The sequence below is a fragment of the Bipolaris sorokiniana genome (assembly GCF_000338995.1).
Source record: "Bipolaris sorokiniana ND90Pr unplaced genomic scaffold COCSAscaffold_11, whole genome shotgun sequence".
Taxonomy (NCBI): Eukaryota; Fungi; Ascomycota; class Dothideomycetes; order Pleosporales; family Pleosporaceae; genus Bipolaris; species Bipolaris sorokiniana.
Window position 1 is genome coordinate 571,717 of NW_006911905.1, and position 18,863 is coordinate 590,579.

Below are 18,863 nucleotides of genomic sequence, written 5' to 3' on the forward strand. Positions count from 1 at the left end.
GAGGGGGGGGGGGGGGGGGGGGTTTAAATGCTGTCGAGCTTTCAAACAAACTTTCAAAGTGTTCGCGCTGCGTAAAGTTCGTATATCATCGTCTTTTCTGCCTCTTTTTTTCTTCTTGCTCTGTCTCTGCCTCTTTCTTTCTCCCATCCTCCTTTTTCTTCTTTCTTCCCCTCCAGAGCGGTCTCGTATTATCCAAAATACAATGTGCCAATTAACCCCCTACCACCCCAGCCTACTATACAAAAACTGACCAAGTATTAATACTTTGAACTGCGCCCCTCTCCCTCTTCTCCTTTGTGAGTGAGTGAGTGAGTGTTGTGTATGGAGTATATGTGTGTGTATGTGCAGCCCGAAAAATAATAAAATGTACTACTATTACAGGACATTTTACTACGACGTCTTGCCCGCTTCGTACACGCGAGCCATGAAATCGTCTTCATCGAGCTCAACCTTCTTGGCCTTGAGGGTACGCGCTACCTGCGCGGCATCGCCCTCCATGCAGCTGCCTTCTAATATGCACAAGATGGCTACGGCGGCTCGGGGGAGGTTCTTGTCGCCTTCGATTGTGTAAACATCCATGATGCGTGCGGCGTGCTCGACTTCCAGGCGTCCGCAGAACAATGAGCCAAGGGCGTGGAAGAGGTAATCTCGGGGCTCGACACGTAATGTTTCTAATCGTTGGGCGAGGCTTGGTGCTTTCTTCGATAGCACGTGGAGAGTGGTCGTGTATGCGGCGTGGATGGCATTTTGGTCGTGGACGAGGAATGATAGAGGCAATGGGCGATTGAGCAAGTTAGACAGTGCGATAAAGGCTTGCGGAGCTGAGAGGTTAAGCAGGAGCAATGCGGCAATGTGATGAATGTCGAAGCTCGAATGTGGGATATCCGGCCGGTACATGGAATAAGCCAAACACACGTTAACCAGGTCCTTGTGGAGCGGCTGCTCGTCGTCATTCTCTAGCGATGTTTGCGCTGCAAACATCTTGAGCTTAGGAAAGACTTTGTGCGTGCTCTGGATAATGTAAAGGTAACGGCCTCCGAGCGCTTCGTGGCCGTGTGCTTTTACTTCTGCCTGCGCCTTTTCCAGCGCAATGTTGTACGTCAGCTCGGTGACTTCGAGGTCGTTGCCGATTGCCTTCTGCCAAACTTGGCCCCGCAGCCGTGGTGGAATGCCGTTCCACCACATCTTTCGGTGTGTTGCTCGAAGCTCCGGATTCGTCATTTCGGTAGCCCAGTTTGGAAGTAATAAACTGGACCAGTATTCCGCCTTGATGCGACTCGCTTTTTCGCGAGCGAGCGCCTCTTCTTGGGCACGTTTAGCCTCAAGGCGTTCTAAGTCGGTTAGTCAGTCTTTCAACAAACTGCATGGGGAGTAATGCTACTTACCAGCCTCTTCGATCCGAGCCAACATGCGCTGGTATTCCTTGAGATGCTTCTTTTCTTCCTTGGGGTCCTTTGGTGGGAGCCAGGATGGCCGTGTCCGAGATAGGTATTTTTGCTTCTCAACGGATGGCTGAAAAGGATCGATGAGTGGATCACTCTTCCGCACCGGTGGGAGTGTCGGCTTCTTGGTTTTTGGTGCTGTCTGGCTCATAGATGCTGACCTTGCGAGCCCAGGCTGCTGTCTCGTGATTTCCTGTTTCCGCTCATATTCGGATTGGAATTCCTCTAGTGCTTCCGTAAGCTTCCGGGCGTCTGCGTCCAACGCAGTATATGTGTCTGCCCATGTAGTTTGTGGTGTCGGTGATTTCGGGGATACGCCCCTACTAGACACATTTGGTGATGGGTCTCTGTGGTGTACCGAAGGCGCCGGAGATGGCTTTGCTGAAGACTCTGCAGTGCCGGGAAGTGGTGACGTCTGGGGAGTATTGTCACCCGTCCAGGGTACCGGGGATCGCTCTTGTGTGGGACGCGGTGATATAGGAATATTCCAGATGACAGCGTCTTCGGGAACTTCATCATCCTCATCATCACACTCCGCCTCTCTTTCCTTGACCGTCTTTCGTTTTGAGTCTTGCCAAGACTGTCTTCTAGAAGCCAAACTCGGAGACGGCAAGACCTCGTTTCGGGAACTTCTTCGGGAAAGTGTGCGTGATCCTGACAGGGATATGTGAGTATTTGATGGGGAGGGCGATCGTGAGGAGCGATGTGGCGCTGCAAGACCCAGAGTGCTGAGCGAGGGAGCCGATGGCGAAGTCAAGGCTCTTCTGGCCATCTTGCCGGGTGCCGACAGCTGCGTCTGCTGTCTTTGTACGGCATGGCTAACTGGGCCCACTAGACTGGGATACTTTGGTTTGGCTGTACCCGTGAGGTCACGAAACGAGTGTTGGGTGGGATGTGAGAGTGTCCTGGCCGAGGCGGGGGCTCGCGGAGCTTCGTAGACAAGGCGGTTGGACGGGCTTGTGGGCATGGGAAAGGAAGTCGGCCCGCCTGATGTCTCGTCAAGGTTGATGTCTTCAAAGTGGGAGAGGTTTTCGGTGGTGCCCATGAAGTCGAGCAGGGTGGATGAATGGATGCTCGACGACTTGGATGACTTTGAGTTTGTCAGGTCGGGCGGGCTGCCTGGCGGGGCGCCAAAGTGCGAGGACGCATCCTGTGCATACGTGAGGGTGGCCATGAGCGATCGGGGATGTTTTCGGGGTGTTGCGAGGGGCGGTGGTGAGGCAATGCGGTGAAGGAGGATGTCTGCGCAGGAATCGCGCGCGCAGGGAGGCGGACTTAGCGAGCGGACATAACGATGCTCGGATACAATGTACAGCGACTCTGTCTGCGAGATGTAGTGGACGTCTTGGTCGAGGTATTCAGAGTCGTCGGCTTCTTCAACAGGAGGCAGCTGCTGGCAGTGTTGTACGGCAGGCATCTTGAGCGTCGGCGGCGTAATTTGCGGAACTGGCGCTAGCCCCTGATCTCTCAGATGGGGAACAGGGGTGTCCAACAGTGGGCCTCGTTGTGCTCTGGGCCCATGGGCGGCTGAAGTGGCCTTGAACACGTTTAATTACGAACCAATGTCTTTGTCTTTGCGAAAGCTGGTATATAGGCATCCGGGCGGAGATGCAGTGCCCGTGTCTTGACAGACTGCCCAGCTTATGAGACAAGTGCGGCCAAGTCGAGTCAGCCTTCTATGTATGCTTCTGCAAACGGGCCATGCTCGGTGCGGGCAACTAGCAATGCGTTTTACAAAGCTCTCCGCGTTGGAAAAGGTGCCTACTTAACCCCAGCACACCAGGTATCTGGGGGGTGTCCCAGCCCGTCGCATGTGCGCTTGACATCACCACCCCATCGCCCGTGGATGGGCCAATCACCCGAGCCCACGGCCGTCTGTCACGCCCCATCGCGATGCTTTTCGTGGAACCAGGCCTGGTCCGCGTAAAGACTACGCCGTTTCGCCTGTTGCTATCCCCAATTGCTCTGCATCGAGTACCGAACAAAGACATCATCGCGCCCTGCTATCCATCCGTCACTCCCGAATGTCCTGCAGCCAAGCCTCGAGCCTTGCTTTCGCGTCTACATGCCGCCGCTAATTATGGCGTGGCGTGGCCCCCCCGGTACAGATCCTTGGCTTGCTTCTTCCTTAGCTCCCCCAGCCATCAAGGTCCGCCGAACACACAGGTACCATTGCTATCTACAGCAGTGGTAGTGCTTTTTTGTTTTCGGGAGTTTTATTCTTCATCGCCGTTGCTGGGTTACATGTGCTCTATTTTTTGTGTGCGTTCGATCCATTCTCACAATACGGCATGTGTCCTGGTAGAGCAGAGATTATGTCTTGGTGTTAAGCTTCAACGCCCTGCTACGGCCTCTAACATGCGTCGTTCTATTTCGCTTGAAATGCATACAGCCGATAACGAGACCTTAAGCCAGCCCAATAAAGCACGATGCCGCGTTTGCTTTCCCTGAAACGCTGCTTGGAAAGCTTTGCAGCCCAGCCTATCTCGTCAATCAGCCGTTGTCAGAAACAGGCGAGATGAGCGCCCCCATGTCATATTCCGAACCATGGGGTTGATCTCGACGAATCATGGAGCGTGCACCCGCGCACCATGCGACATCATTCCAAGGTATGCTGCACTTACCACTTAAGCTGCCGGCGCGAGATGACGCTTTGCGCAGTTATCGCTTCTCTACTCCTGCAAGAGCGCGAACGGCGCTGTAGCATCACGTATGCCAACGTGATGATGTTTTCTACAGTCTCTGCAATCAAGTCAGTCGATGGACTTGGCCCACTAGCGCAGGTCGGCCCAGCAGTGACGATCGCCCACCCATTTCTTCTGGCTCGCTTTTTCCAGTTCTGCGCATGAGCCCCTACTACCCGATTGCATGCCGGTTTGGGGTGCTGTTGAGTTCTCGGGAGTTACAGATAGAGAAAAAAAAGTAAATCGACTTACTAATAAGCAGACCTGAACCCATCTTCCGTACTCTGAGTAGCACGCGTGCATACTCAAGGCACCTCACCGCCGCTTCATAGAAGCTTTGATATACATTCGCTAGCACGGTTGCCACGCTGTTCAACGATGGATCGATAAGCATGGCTTTGAGCTGGATCTTGAATGCGCTATCAATGTGTCAGCGCAATGTCGGGCGTTTCTATGCATTTTGTAGTCTGATTGGCTGGCAGAGGGAAAACAGGCATGGGGCCCCATCAAGGAACTCACTTGAGAGCTTTCCGATGAAAAGTCTGGCCCGGCATTTTTGCCAGATCCACCGTCAAAGAATCCTCAACAACTGCTTTACTTAGTACTCTGCACTTTCGACCCACCTGTCGGTCAATACTACTTACCGGCTTTTGGTGGCCGCTCGGTCTTCTTGCTGATCTCGAGAGTCGTGGTGTCAATGCAGATGCCACAGTAAGGGAATTTCCCACTTGACCCGGTTGTAGCAATTCGTTCACCGTTAGCTATAGTCACGTCGAAGTTGGTCAAGGATTTCGCAGGCTGCACCACGACACCATACTCGGGGTGGCCTTGATGCATGACTTGCACGAAGCGTTTGGCGTGCTCCTCTGTGATGCTGATCAAAAGAAAGTCGTCAAGCAGACGCAGTAAGAGACAATCGTCACCAAGCGCAAAGCCAAGAACGTCTCGCTCAAGCTCAGCGTAGAAAAAGTTACACAAAATGCTCGACAAGACAGAACCCTGAGGAATTCCCGTCTTTTGGCGGTAGAATCGCTTTCCAATCCGAACTACATTCCGCTCGATATGCTCCCGCAAGAGATACATCAAATCATCTTTTGTCTCACAGCGTTGCATGTTCATGTTCGCAAAGACGGTATTCGCCTTGGTCCCCACGAACCTGTCTCGCACGAGCTGATGGAAAGGCGTCACATCAGTTGCTGCATGACTGTATGCAACATAGCGCTTACGGGGCATGGGGTTAACATGGTTGCCATTGAGGCGCTGCAGAGGACCCAGGGCAGACATCTCGACGTGCTTGCTTGTGTAGTATTCCTGTGTCGACATAAGACTCTCGACCATACTCAACAGACGTGTTTGGGGTATACTATCAAAACAGGCCTGCACGTCGACCTTGGCGAAATAGAACGGTTTGTTGTCAAGGCCCCGCTGTTTGATTGAGTTCCTGAACGTTGTTAATTTTGGGAGCATATCCCCAACAGAGAATAGCGAGCAGCCGAACTTGTCGGGTTGTAACAACTACAATGTGGTTAGGTACGGCTAATCCGGCACGGACAGTACACTGACCTTTTCGTAATTTATGGCGTTGAAGGCGGGTGTCATGACTGTGTTGATGCTTCGCCCAAGCGCCATGGCTCCATGGCGCAACACCTGTTGTCGCCGTCTGAGGTTCATGATAGTCCGGAAGCCCTGCTTTTTGGGAAGCAAGCGTATGTCAGTGAAACCAAGCTGACGTGTGGATAACAGCTTCGTTGCTCGGTCTTTTGGCAGCTCTTCAAACATATTTAGACGCAGTGTCTTCAGGGCAGGCTCGGCAAGCATACGCCAGACGTCATGGCGAAAGTAGAAGAGTCGATTGCGATGAGCGTTTGATTCCGTTACATGGAAGTTGGTTCGGATCAAGGGGATTAGGAAGGAGTCAAAGACCCAGTAGACAAATTCTAGGAATATCTCTGTACGTTTGTCCAGATCCGACTTTGAGAGCTTATAGCCCTTGTCTTGGCTTGGTGGATAAAGCCAGGAAATGGTAGTAATCTGTCTTGGCTCAGTACATACCCAGCAAGAAGGGCTGAAAAGACGTACATGTACCTTTTGTGTGACTTGATGTAGGGTAAGCGACTCAAATCTCCGCAAAGCTACAAATTGGTCTATCCAGTACATGACAATGTGCTCGTTGTGATCATCACCCCATGCAGCTTTCGGTATGACTTTGGATATGACGCTACGGCAAAAGGCCGAAACATGCGCTGCAGGACAAGCCATGTAGAGGAAACAAGTTTGCTGGATTGAGCTAGATTCAGACACGGGATAATGGGCACGATCACACTGGGCCAGTTGTGTGGCTATTGTTACATTCGCTTTGGGCTGGGCCACACCCTTGTTAGATTCAGGTTGTGCAGATAACGGTATGCCCTGTTGGAGTCAGTTCAGGCTATGATCCATGATAAGGGTAGGACACACCTCAATGTGACAATAGTGGCGAAGCAGCTCCGTGTACGAACAGCGTTGGTTCAAAATTCGGAGTTTTTCAATCAGCTTCATTACGTTGTCTCGAAGTCTCCTAGGGACGCGCAACTTCCACTTGGCCACTTGGCCAGCATCAGTTGCTTTATCACCTAATTGGCGGCACATGCTAGTATGGATATCCTTCTCACGCAGTGTATAGTCTTTGAACGGCATGGCACTTTCACGAGCATCTACCTTTGAAGTGAAGACATTGTGCAAGCCAAACTGACGAGGAAAGATGTAACGCATGATGTGAACTGTCTGCTGCTTGTCGGCTCGGTCAGGGTACCGATTCAAGACGTCTACAAATCATGTCAGGATGTGCAAATTGATGAGACAGGGAACGCACGTATATGGCGCAGGCCGAATCTGATGCCCCCATTTGCATTCAGGGCGGCCTTTGCATACAACATGCGACTACGGACAAATGCAATTGACCCAGGTGTTCTGTCCTCGCTATGGAGATAGAGCGACTTTGTAATTGGCTGGATGTTTGTATTAGGGTTTCCTGGGCAATTGCTCACGACACTGTCAAGTTGCACTTCAGACAGGGGCATGCCTGAGAGCTGGTAGTAGTTTCCCATATTAGCTTCGACGGGAAGAAAGATGGCGCAGTCTAAAAGTAGGTCCATCATGATACGGTCGCCGCTTTGACCTAAGAGCGCGTGTAATCGACACCACACCGGGTCCTTTAGAGTTTGCACATGGCTGTTGTCGTGGACTTGCTGCAGGCCAGGGATAGAGGCCCTCGTATTTGGGTCATGGTGCTGTTCACTGCGGGCTCTTGCAGCCCTTTGGAAGCCGTGGCAGAGCACATGGGCAGGCCTGTAAGAGGAAGAGCGGGTAAACAGGCGCCAAATCACATAGTCAACAATCTACATGTACTCAGTAGCGGCTCATGGAGATGCAGCGCAGACGGGCAGCACGGGAAAGGCCAGGCACGTGACGCGACATACCTCGGGCTGCTTGTAGTAGCCAGGTTTGTAAGTGGCCCCTGGGGAGCTTTGTGAACGCTGCTGCGTGAATGTCTGTAGATCTTGATCACGTTCCTTGGCAGCAAGTGCGTGTTCTTGTGCGGTTACGTGTGCTGCACAGCCGACCAAAGCTGAGTCGAGCAGCTGCGCCACGGTGTAATCGACATGTTGCACAGGGCTGGTGTCTGAAGTTTGAGCTGGAGCAGGAGGAGCACGTCCAAGCAGGGCTATTCTCCGGCGTCTATTCTTGAACGACGAGGGCAGCCTTGACAGCAGATAGTGGCGCAGGGTAGGGAGTTGGGGATAGAGACGGTGCAGGACTGGATGGGGGTGGTGATGGAGGAGGGGAGGTGTGGCAATGGGGGATTGGTCGGCAGCGGCCAATTGTTTGTTGGACACCCCCACGGGGGCGGTGCGGGCGCCGTCATGATTGCCGCGCTTCCTCTTCATGGTGGGCGTGGTGTTTTGGAAGGCCGGGCGGTCAAGTGAATGGGTGGATGGATGGATGGATGGATGGGTACATAGACAGATGAATGGTGGTCGGGCAAGTGGCCGAGTCGTGTGGTTGTTGCTTGGCCGGGCAGGGGTGGTGGGGCGTGAAGCTACGGGGACGCTAGAGACGCGACGGGACGCGCCATGCCAGGGGAGAGCAGGTGGTGGATGGCTGGAATTTGTGTTCCGTCATGGCACTCGCTCTTTCGGTTTCACGCTGGTTGCAGATGGCGAGCGCAGGTGGACGGGCTGGAGGGTGGCATCTGTGCCATGAGCCCCTGGGGGTGCAGCAAGCACACATGCACATGTACATAGATAGACACATGGTACGTAAGTCGATAGATACAATAGGTGTACACGGAGGACGGCACTCGCTAGCATGGCCTGCTCGCCCAACTGGCGCCTGGAGCTACTGGCTGGGAAGCGAGATGTGGTAGTCGTATGTAGAGTAGTGGGAATGGTTGTGGTAGTGGCTGCAGGAGGAGGAGGACGAGGACGAGAAGGAGGACGAGGCGGAGGGAACAGGCGGGCGGGCAGCCAGACAGCAGGCAGTGCATGGGGGAACACTGGGCGTATCTGATGCTCCAAGCCCACGCCCGTCGCTGTCAGTCTACACCTGTCTGCACCTGTCTACGCCCGTCTGCACCTGTCTCCAGGCCGTCTCCAGGCCGTCTGTCCCCCCTGCGGCACCGTTGTTGTCCCGTTTCCTAGCTCGATCCTGGGGGGCTGCACCAGGCACCTCGACTGCATTCCTTCACTGTCCCCAGTGGCAGCGCTATCGCCCGGCAACACTCCCCCCCAAGCGCACCACCACAACCTCGACCACGACCACGAACCCCCTCCCCCCTAAGCACCCGCTCTCACGCCCTCTGAGCCGGTGTGACGCTCAACCGTGCAGGCCTGGGCGACGGCAGGCGTGTGTCCGCCGCGATTGGCTGTGCCCCTCGCCTCTCCCCCAGTCCAATAGACGGCTGGCGCTGGCTGCGCTGGCAACCCCGGCTGCTGCTCTGCCTTGCGCTGCTCTGCCCTGCTCCGCTGCTCTGCCCGACACTGGACCGCCTCTCCCCACGACGACGGCGCTGCCTTGCCTCTGCGCTCCTGCGCCCGCCAGCAATGGGAGATGGAGTCTGATCAGGCGCATGGATATGCATACGACCCCGGCCTCTCCGTATCGACCTGGCTGCAATCCACCGAACTGCACCCCCCCGAAGATGCTCTGGCCGCCTCGCCAGACAAGTACTATTCGGCCTACACCTCCACCTCGACCGAGCTCCAAGCTCCTGCCTCACCGCAACACAGCCTAGACATGCCCACCGCGCGCCCCCGACACTCCAATGCCAACGCCGCCAAAAACACAACCGCCTCTGCCACTGCCTCGCCCGCTTCCGCCTCGACCACCCGCTCCCCCCCAAACCAGTCAAACAAAGTAAAAGCACTTGCTGAGCGCTTTGAACGCTCCCCCGAAGCTACCTCGCCCACGGCCTCGTCCACGCTGCGCTCCAGGTCCCGCGATCCCTCTAGGGCTATCTCGTACGACGCCCACCGCCGTGCCAATGCCTCGGTCTCATCCACCGCGTCGGCCGCGCGCCCCAGCAGAGAGGCCTCATATGGCCCCCACAAGTTCAGCAATCTGAAGCCAAGGGAAAGACCCCAACCTGCTCCCGCGACCCCTCGGAACACGCGCCGCACAAATGGCATAAAGGCCAGCATCGACCAGCATGCCTCGTCGTCAAAAACAAAATCAGCCTCACAAAGTCGCTCGTCGACATCTGGTCAACGCCAGCTATTTGGCGAAGTACTGACTGGCCAGGATGTGTCATCGCCTGGCTTCGGAATTCCCACTGTCGATGGCACGCTGGGAGAGGCTCCATTGCCTTCCACATCCCACCACACTTCACGCCATGGACGGTCGGCTAGTGGCCCGACTGCAGTATTGCTGCAGGACTCGCAACACACGCAGTCCCACGACCAAACAAAGTCGCGGTCACCCGCGCGACACACTCCACGCTCACGAATCCCCGTAGCCACACGACGAATGAGCATTGGCTCCGACTCTAATTCCTCGACCCGCTCCGTAAAATACACTCCCACACGCGCAATGAGCCATAGCAACAGGACATCTCCCACAAGAATGGAGAGGGTGCTAGCCGCTGCCGCTGCCACTCCAACCTCACGTGGTGCAGACCAATCAACGCTGCCCGCTCTAGCCTACCGCGGATATCGTGAAAGAGGAAAATCGCCTCTAGGTGCGAGACCTGGACCAAGCGTAGCCGCTGTTGTCACCGCCCCGCCTCCACCAACATCGCCTCGACTGCGGAACTCGCGAGAACGACAGCCTCTCCAGCCTTCGCCTGCCTCCCGCTCCCGAAGCTCCGACCGGCAGGACGAACACGGATACTTTCCAATTGCAAGCAGCTTCCAACTCCAACCGGAGCCGTCAGAGGGACTACCCGGCGTTGCTGAACTTGAGCAGTCTTTCGAGGCACATGCCCAGGCGAAGCGTCCCTCGCACGACCAAGACTCATGTCCACCGGACCAACGGCACTTGAGCCTCCAGACTTCTACCTTGACCATACCCCCGCCCGACCAACCGCAATCGGCAGTGACCGATTTTGAAGAATCGCCTGTGCTGGGACTACCCGGGAGTTTCGTCCTTACGCCGCCGGCAGCCCACCAGAATTCGGACGAGCAGCTCTTACAACCCAGCGTCTTCCATGCCTCTGCTCAGAACAGCGTCTCTCACACACCCGACATTGAACAATCAGAGTTAGGCGTCAGGGAATCAATACCAATCATGCTCAGCGATGAGCAGTCCACAAAACCTTGGGAGTCCGATACCGACACCTTCAACGAAGGCCTCAAGGCCCTGTCGTTTGATTTCAAGTCGGATCATGGCTACGATGCAAACGAGGCTCTATCTGTATCCTATCCAAAGCGTGACACACTTTATCCGGATGATTCAGCCAGCGTAGCGGCTCACCGAAAACGTGTGTCTCTTACACCAAACACAGAGACATATAGTGTGGTAAACTCAGTCTTGAACATGTACCATCAGTCACCAGTCATCTCGCCAGAAATGGCGTCCGTGTCAAGGGAACGAGTACACCAAGTCTCCCCTGTAATAGCACAACACAAGGATTGGGGGTCCAAAGAGGCTACAGAGACATACCTTGCGCGATTGCTAAGTGACGCAAATGGGTCAGCACGCGACACTACCAAGCTTGAGATAAGCAATACAACATCACCGCCACGCCCATCAAGAACCCCACCACAAATTCCCCAACAGTTACCAGATGCTGCCCCAAGTGGCACTGCCATCATATATCCCTCATCGTCGCGACGTTACTCAGGCGCATCAACAACCACTACCATTCAGGAAGATGCATCCCACTCTGGCAGTTCTTCCGGAAACCGTTCTCGCAACGCATTGTCACAGAGTTCCTCCAACGATCGTCCATCGGCTTCCACTAATGACTTTGAACTACCGCAGCTTGCCTGGACCGATGGCGGCCTTGGATTGGATTTGCAACATTCCATGCCGCATTCGCCCTTGAACGCACCTCCCCGGCCCAACTATTCACCCCCACCTCCCCCTGTTCAGCCGACCATTGACGGACAAGTAGCTTCGCAAAACGCCTCATATAACCATCTGTCGCACCACCAACTCTCTCGACCTACACTCAGCGACGAGCAATTCGAGATGCATCCCGCTCGGTCGCGTACACCAGTCATTCATATTCATGAGAAGAGTCTAGAAGATCGATATGGCACTCCACAACCCATGGAGATGTCTGTTCCAACACCGACCGAAGGTGAAAAGGGGGAAGACGGCCAGCCTGATCCGGTGAAGCAGGCGCTGATCAAGCGGTATCGTACACTAGAAGAGTTGCTTACGACTGAGCATCAATTCTGCATCGATATGATGATCGCACACAATATCTTCGAAGCTACAGCGCAGAACCTAATGAGCGAAAAGGAGAAGAGGCTCTTATTCAGCAACTGCAAAGAGCTCGAAAAGTTTTCCTTGTCGCTATTCCGGGCATTCAAGAAAGCCGCGAAACCGATTGTCAACTACGACATACCGCCTCCAACCGGCCCCTGGAACCGTGATTCTACTGACAGTAAACCGGGTGACACCCAAGAATCATTCACGAGTACTCAAAGACCGTCAGACGACTCTGTGAACCCGTTTGAGAACTGTACACTGGGGAACGATCGATTGACAACAATCGGCCAGGTATTCCTCGACAACAAAGAAAAGATGGAAAGACTCTACACAACCTACTTCCTGAACCAAGACAATGCAAGTGCATACATCAAGAAAAACCAAGGAAATGAGATCCTATCTGGATGGGTCACTGCTTGCTTTGAGCAAGTGGAGAATATGACCCAAGCATGGGATCTGGATTCTCTTCTTCTGAAGCCTTGTCAACGTCTGCTCAAGTATCCGCTGATTCTCCAGTCGCTGCAAGAGATTACCGACCCAGACCACCCGGATCTACCCAAGATTCGGGAGGCCTACGAGGAACTCAAGGCAATGAGTCAGCGCATCAACGAAGCCAAGGCACGTTCTGATACCTTCCGTGCTGCCGCTTCTGAGGGAAAGAAAGAGAAGAAGAGTGGTTTGGGCAAGACGTTTGTCAAAGCATTTATCCCTAAGGTGGACAAGAGCAAAGCATATGATGAGGCAGACAAGACATTTAAGGACCAAGACTACAAATCTAAGGAGCAAAAGTTTGGCGGTCATTTCTTCCAACTTCAGATTGTCATTCGCGACTTTGAACAGTACCTCGAAGCCATTACTGAGCACTATCTGCAGCTCAACATTGTCTTCTTGGGCTTTATCACTGTTTGCGAAGTGGCGCCATCGGTATATCCTGAGATTGAGAGCACATGGCGAAAGTGGGCAATGGCCCATTTCGAGCTGCAGAACAAGGCTCTCGAAGAGCATGTAAGTTGGCATATATTCTACTTTTTCAGGCAAAGCTAATCGTACATTAGAAAGCTGCTGTTCGCAGCCGCGTGCTGAAGCCGGTTGGAGATCTCTGGGAGATGTGGGTATCGTATCAGAAGACGATAGAGCAGCGCAAGAAGTACCTATTGTATTATGTCAAGCACAAGCAGGCCATTGATCGAGGTGAGAAAGTGGATCCCGACCTTGAAGAGTCGGCGAATAAGTTTTCTACGATCAACGACACACTCAAGCACGAGCTGCCTTTGCTTTACGAGAGAACGAAAGGTCTCATGCGCACGCTCATGACACTGTTCATGTGCTTGCAAAAGGATTGGTACAAGACCTGTTCAAAGAAGATTCTTCCTCTACTCGAAAGCGAACCGCAACACACGACATCGCTTCGTTACGATCTCGAGTCATATGTCGAGCGCTTCCACTCCGACTATAAGCCGATGCAGGAACTTGCCAACAAGCTTGGCATTGTCAACCGAAATCTGCTCATCGACATCTCGAACATGACCTCGCCTGTTCCCACGTTCTCCTCGGATGGTGGCGGCTCGTCCCGTAACTCTTCTTCTCGCCGCACTGAATCAATGAGCAGCGACACGTCCTTGATCGACTCGCGAAATCGCAACAGCGGTGGCTATGCTCCACGGTCACATCCCCGTCCTATTGAGAACCCGCCCCGCTCCTCTCCTGCAGGACCTGCCTACCCCTCACTGCATCCGCCTAACGGAGCAAGTCGGACAGGTCCTGGACCTACGTCGCTGCGCGAGGCACGAGCACTCAGTCCTTCTTCAGACAACAGCGATGCCACCGTCATGCATAGCGAGCGCCGTAATACTGGATCTTCGCGCAGCAACCACAACTACATGGGTCTTGATGGTGCTATCGATGTTGAGCATTCACCCTCGGTATCTCATGCATTCGACTTTCCGCCTCAACTTGGGCCTTCCTTCCTCTCACCTCTGCAGACCAGCACACATACCGTATCAGCACCGCCTTCGCAACCAACATCTCTCGCTGGATCTACTCGCGCGTCCGGAGTGTTCAACTCGGCGCTGCCAATGTCCGATTCCCCTGCCCGAGGCAGTGTCGAAGAACTACCCACTACTCCTGCCGAGGCCGAAGAGCCCGAGGTGCTCTTCCTGGCCGCCAGTCTGTTCGAGTTCAACATTGCCCATGACCGCCGTGAAGGTGGGATACCGTATCTTGTCTATGTCCCTGGCGAGATTTTCGACGTTATTGGCATGAAGGGCGAGCTGTGGCTTGCTCGCAATCAAGACGATGCCACAAAGACTGTGGGATGGATTTGGGAAAAGCATTTCGCTCGCATTCTGCCCGAAGATGCATAGTTGATGGCCTTTGGAGAGTGAGCCCTTCTTTCTGAGATGGAAAAAGGTGTTCCTAATTCTGGGTCGTGCGCGGTGGGTTGGAGGGCGTTCTGGTGAAGACTGGGGGCTCGCCGAACTGGCGTCGGCCTCTTTTTCTTGCTTTGCCGCTGTCTCTGTCTTCCCTCCCTTTTCGTTGTTCTCTCTCTCTCATGTGATTCCCCAATCTTTTTTGCTTGTCGTCTCACCGAATCTAAAACCAAAGAGTTTTTGTTTTAACCACCTTCGAAACGCGACGAGGGATCTAGGGCTGGCGTACAGGATTTGGGGGATTGGGGCAACTTCTACCATTCCAAGCCGAATGGCGCATTGCTGGCGTCTCTTTTTTCTCTTTATTTGTCCCCCCCTCAAACACTTCCTTGTATGTATTTACGAGAAGATGATTTTTCCTCTTTCTTTTTTATTCTCCCCTTAGCTCTTTTTTTTGAGAAAAAGATGTCGACCCTGCACATGGCCTGTTTTTTCACGGTTTCGACGTGCAAAGTGTCTATCTTTTTCTTTTTAATATTTCCTTTTTCGGCTTATTGGGGCAAATATCGTGGGGCTCGTTTTGTTTTGCTTTTCTTGCGCCAATACCTCGTCGCACAAGTGTATAAATATCAATCAAAAGACTCATGATGCATTTTGGCTCTGAATGAAAAAAGGTTTGTTTACTACATCCATCAACTGTTTTTTCTTCTTCTGTGTTTTTGGTGGGAAGGGTTTGCAGGAGCGATGTGATTGGCGTAGCATGATCTAAGTTCAGGTCTAGCATAATATGTAAAAAAACTCTACTCTTCCATTTCTGATCCACTCTCGCTGTCGCCATCTTCGCTTCCAGAACCGTCTTCATCGTCGTCCTCATCGTCGTCCTCATCACCCTCCAGACCATATGCATCTTGGAAGTCCGTGAGCTGCTTGAGCTGAATCTTGAATCCCGCATCTTCGAAATCCTTCTTCAGACCCTGATGTAGAGAAAAACAAAAAAAGTTAGCACATGTTCTTTATGGACGGAACGAGGAGGGGGGAAGAAAAGGAAAAAAAAAGTTACTCACATCAGTCATGATGCCACCACACGTCACCACCAAATCCGTCTTTTGGGGCTCAAACACCTTGGCCACGACTTCTTGCAGAATCTTCTGCACATCCCCTTCCGTCACCTTGCGCACCTCGCGCAGCGCCCACTCCTGCCAGTCCTTGCCCACACCCCTCGTCACGAGATCAATAAACGAGCTACGCGCCGCATCCACAATCGTCGCTCGCTCATCTACAAAGTCGCGAACAATGCTCGAGATGGCGCCCTCAAGCTCGAGCTTATTCAGCTTCTGCGTGCCGTCACCGTACTCCTTCACTACAGTCTTTGCCTTGTTGTACGCGGCGAATACGTTCGGCGACTTGGAGATGCGGAACTTGAGCAGGCCTGTCTCTGGGTCGCGGAAGAAGTTGCTGCCGTAGGCGAGACCGGTGCCGCGGATGGACTGCCACATAGGGCCTTCGACTGCGTCGAGGTATGCGAGTGCGACCATCAAGGGAGGGAGCTGGGGGTTCGTGTAGCCTTGTGGTCCCTTGGCTGTTAGGACGGCAAAGGACGAGTCGATGGGCATGGGGATGATGTAGTGTGTGCCGCCTGGGTTACGTCCGACGTCTGAGAGGAGGGCATTTCTGTCGTCAATTGGGTTGATGGTGGGTTCAGGTCCTGGTTGAAATGCGTCGGTGAGGTGCTTGAATGTTGAGACTGGATTTGGTAACGTCTCGACGTTTGCGGTTACCAGAATGCGCATGTTAGAAAACGTCAGTAGGTGCTTGCGTAGAGCTTCGAGTTTGTCAAGAACCTGTTGTGGCTCGGTCTTTAGGAGCTTTAGAATACGCTTGAGATATAGTCCCTTGACGAGTGTGCCGGTTGCGCGGACAGCTGATGCGGCGTCGTAGTGAATCATGCGGTCGACTGCAAAGCTCATGGCATTGCCGTCACGCTTCTCTTCAGGCACATCAGCCAGCATCTTCTTCACAGCAGAGATGACGCGCTCAGTGTCGAATATGGAGTCCACCAACATGGACCTTAGCCACAGTACGACTGTCTCGAATTTATCGGCTTCCGCGACGAAAGGAATGTAGATCATCTCGGAGCTTCCAATGTCTGTACCACGATCCATCGAGTACTCAATGGTATCCTGCTCCAGCTTGGTGATGACTTCTTCAAATTCTATGCGCTTACCGTCCTTCATGATTGGGGTGGTGAAGAAATTGGTAAGGTAGACTCCAAGCAGAGGCTTCAGTTCAGTCGGTAGGCTGGCAGTACCCAGTGCCAATCCAAAGTGTACAAAAGACGTCGGTATGTGCTCAAAGTGGATGAACAGAGGAAGACCATTCTCGTCCCTGTCCACAATCTTCTGAATTGGATTGTCTGAGACACCAAGCTTCTTTGCCAATCCAGACCGTGCTGTAGTGGTTTGGAAGAAGTGAATGGACTCAGTGCTTGGAACCTGCACACCTGCAATTATCTCCTCTGGAATAGGCCTGTCGTTTTCTTCCTGAGCCTCTTTGAGCTTCTGTGTCAATTTCTTCAGTCCCTCTTCGCCTAGCTTTTCCTGTTGTGCTTTGACGCGTGCAACCTCATCGGCTTTGATCTTGTCGGATAGAGCTTTTGAGGGCTTGCCAAGGATGGAGACATGGTGAGCATTCACCATCCACTTGTTCAGATAGGCCCGCCACTCCTCTTCTGTCCACATGTCGAGGATATCAAAAACATCGAGAGTAGCCATTGCGTCTTCGAGATGGGTGCCTTCTCGGTCGCCGAAAACGTGGTCCTTGATAATCGGGTCTTTGTATTCATCCAGACCAATCTCCGACATGTACCGTGTCTGCCTTTTGAAGCGGTGAAGGCAGTCTTTCAGATAGTTCATATCAAGTGGCTTAGAGGCATGTTCTTTGAGGACTTCAAAGAAGCACTTCTCGACGTCGGCGAGCTTACCAGTCTCCACGGATGAGATAGTCCACCAGATGATCATATCATAGTGGCCCTTGCACCAGAAGTAAACCATGCTAGCTAGATGCTCCTTCTCGACAAGCGTGTTGACAAGGACAGATACAGATGAGCCAGCAAGGTAGTTCAGAAGGGTATTGATGGCTGTTTCTCCTAGATCATCGGTAGTTTCTGGGCCCAAGAACGCAATCTGAATCTCTCCTGTAGACTCATCCTCTTCAGGGAATTCTACCGTGTCGACAATGGTCTTGCTTAGTGGAGGTGTACGCGGCGATTCCACCCATGGGCGCTTGAATGGAGCATCGTAGGCCGGCACATGGTCGATGATATCGTCTTCGAAAGTATCTAGAACTTGCAGAAGATTTGGGTGGTCAACTTCTCCTATGATGATCACGCGCAAGTTCTTGGGTTGGTACATGTCTCGATGGAATTGGCGAATCCGTTCTGCGGTTGAGACCCTAAGGTTCTCCATCAAGCCACCAGTCTCCATGCGGAAACCATCACCTTCAGGGTACAAGAGGCGACGCATTTGAAGGTCCATAAGGTCACCCTGCAAGTTCTGTCGCCCTTGCATCTCAGAGTAGACAACACTTAAGATTTTTTAGTAATTTTGTGCTTGATTTGTCAAGGAAACTTACCCCGCATCTTCTCCCTTTCCATCAATGTGGTGAACCTCAGTGTAACAGCCAGCATCGGCCAGTGTAGGAACAATGAGATGGTCAAGGTAGATTGGCAGCAGTTGCGCAAAACCTTCCCAGCCTGCAGTGGAGAGAGTGTATACTGTCTCCGAGACATCCGTCCACGCATTGGTATCCGAGTATGAACGAGTAGCAATCTTGTCCAGCACGCCCTTGAAGGGATACTTGCGTGAGCCCATAAAGCAAAGATGTTCCAGGGTATGTGCTGTCTCTTATCAGGATATGTGTGGAGATGTCGGTTTGATATACTCACGTGCGCCGGAATCATCATGGATCTCTGTGGCTACCGCAAAGTTTCCGTAAACCTTTGGACCTTTTCGATCGACTACGACTGCGCGCAGCCCCGTGCGCTGAGATTCATACTGAGTGAACGTTGCATCAGCATAGTTTGCCTTGAATTGCTGTATCTTTTTGAAATGCGTCTCCTGTGCTACAGAACCCATGGTGGCGAAGTTGAAAGACTGGAGGGTCAATTCAGTAAAGTGGTCGGAGTAGGATTGCTCGGTGGATAGATCACTAGCACAAACCGCCTTGCCTAAATTGGTACTACTATTGTTGTGTTAGTCGATCGTGTGAACAGCTAATGTAATGTCCTAGTCAATATGGGCTACTAGCACTCAGATATGGTTGTAGAGGATAATCAGAAATAGAGTGTTTAGTATACACAAAGAGTGTGTTCAAGATGTTGTAGAGCTCCGGGTTCGTGTCCATGGACTACTTTGTTGCCGAGCCGCGCACGACACTGTGAAGGGAACTTACAGGTA

The 18,863-nt window shown here is 53.0% G+C and overlaps 6 protein-coding genes across 6 annotated transcripts; 2 read left to right on the top strand and 4 right to left on the bottom strand.

Annotated features, from left to right (window-relative positions):
- Positions 1-7: 7 nt before the first annotated feature.
- COCSADRAFT_122094 (uncharacterized protein) lies at positions 8-2,999 on the bottom strand. Its single transcript, XM_007704115.1, has 2 exons — positions 1,386-2,999; positions 8-1,331 (listed from the first exon to the last, which is right to left on the bottom strand). Exons 1-2 carry the CDS (start codon positions 2,857-2,859, stop codon positions 391-393), a joined length of 2,415 nt encoding a protein of 804 aa, XP_007702305.1. The 5' UTR covers positions 2,860-2,999; the 3' UTR covers positions 8-390.
- A 27-nt stretch (positions 3,000-3,026) lies between these two features.
- Positions 3,027-3,930, top strand: COCSADRAFT_226139 (uncharacterized protein). The gene has a single exon (XM_007704116.1). It carries the CDS (start codon positions 3,336-3,338, stop codon positions 3,891-3,893), a length of 558 nt encoding a protein of 185 aa, XP_007702306.1. The 5' UTR covers positions 3,027-3,335; the 3' UTR covers positions 3,894-3,930.
- Positions 3,931-4,030: 100 nt separating this feature from the next.
- Positions 4,031-4,644, bottom strand: COCSADRAFT_226157 (uncharacterized protein). Its single transcript, XM_007704117.1, has 2 exons — positions 4,379-4,644; positions 4,031-4,184 (listed from the first exon to the last, which is right to left on the bottom strand). Exons 1-2 carry the CDS (start codon positions 4,518-4,520, stop codon positions 4,063-4,065), a joined length of 264 nt encoding a protein of 87 aa, XP_007702307.1. The 5' UTR covers positions 4,521-4,644; the 3' UTR covers positions 4,031-4,062.
- Positions 4,645-5,613: 969 nt separating this feature from the next.
- Positions 5,614-6,157, bottom strand: COCSADRAFT_226151 (uncharacterized protein). Its single transcript, XM_007704118.1, has one exon. It carries the CDS (start codon positions 5,942-5,944, stop codon positions 5,663-5,665), a length of 282 nt encoding a protein of 93 aa, XP_007702308.1. The 5' UTR covers positions 5,945-6,157; the 3' UTR covers positions 5,614-5,662.
- Positions 6,158-8,873: 2,716 nt separating this feature from the next.
- On the top strand, positions 8,874-14,603 carry COCSADRAFT_226167 (uncharacterized protein). The gene is made up of 2 exons (XM_007704119.1): positions 8,874-13,045; positions 13,096-14,603. The coding sequence occupies exons 1-2, from the start codon at positions 9,215-9,217 to the stop codon at positions 14,401-14,403; spliced, it is 5,139 nt and encodes a 1,712-aa protein (XP_007702309.1). The 5' UTR covers positions 8,874-9,214; the 3' UTR covers positions 14,404-14,603.
- A 606-nt stretch (positions 14,604-15,209) lies between these two features.
- On the bottom strand, positions 15,210-18,542 carry COCSADRAFT_28381 (uncharacterized protein; the record flags this gene model as incomplete). The annotated part of the gene is made up of 4 exons (XM_007703867.1): positions 15,210-15,383; positions 15,474-17,991; positions 18,040-18,304; positions 18,353-18,542. The coding sequence occupies 4 exons, from the start codon at positions 18,540-18,542 to the stop codon at positions 15,210-15,212; spliced, it is 3,147 nt and encodes a 1,048-aa protein (XP_007702057.1).
- Between the last annotated feature and the right edge of the window lie 321 nt (positions 18,543-18,863).

Bases quoted from the DNA above. Each gene is read 5' to 3' on its own strand.
- COCSADRAFT_226167 (XM_007704119.1), top strand. From the start codon at position 9,215: ATGGAGTCTGATCAGGCGCATGGATATGCATACGACCCCGGCCTCTCC. The intron at 13,046-13,095 runs GTAAGTTGGCAT...ATCGTACATTAG, and splicing joins ACAAGGCTCTCGAAGAGCAT to AAAGCTGCTGTTCGCAGCCG.
- COCSADRAFT_226157 (XM_007704117.1), bottom strand. From the start codon at position 4,520: ATGCTTATCGATCCATCGTTGAACAGCGTGGCAACCGTGCTAGCGAAT. The intron at 4,185-4,378 runs GTAAGTCGATTT...ACTTGATTGCAG, and splicing joins GGGTTCAGGTCTGCTTATTA to AGACTGTAGAAAACATCATC.
- COCSADRAFT_122094 (XM_007704115.1), bottom strand. From the start codon at position 2,859: ATGCCTGCCGTACAACACTGCCAGCAGCTGCCTCCTGTTGAAGAAGCC. The intron at 1,332-1,385 runs GTAAGTAGCATT...TAACCGACTTAG, and splicing joins GGCTCGGATCGAAGAGGCTG to AACGCCTTGAGGCTAAACGT.
- COCSADRAFT_226139 (XM_007704116.1), top strand. From the start codon at position 3,336: ATGCTTTTCGTGGAACCAGGCCTGGTCCGCGTAAAGACTACGCCGTTT.
- COCSADRAFT_226151 (XM_007704118.1), bottom strand. From the start codon at position 5,944: ATGCTTGCCGAGCCTGCCCTGAAGACACTGCGTCTAAATATGTTTGAA.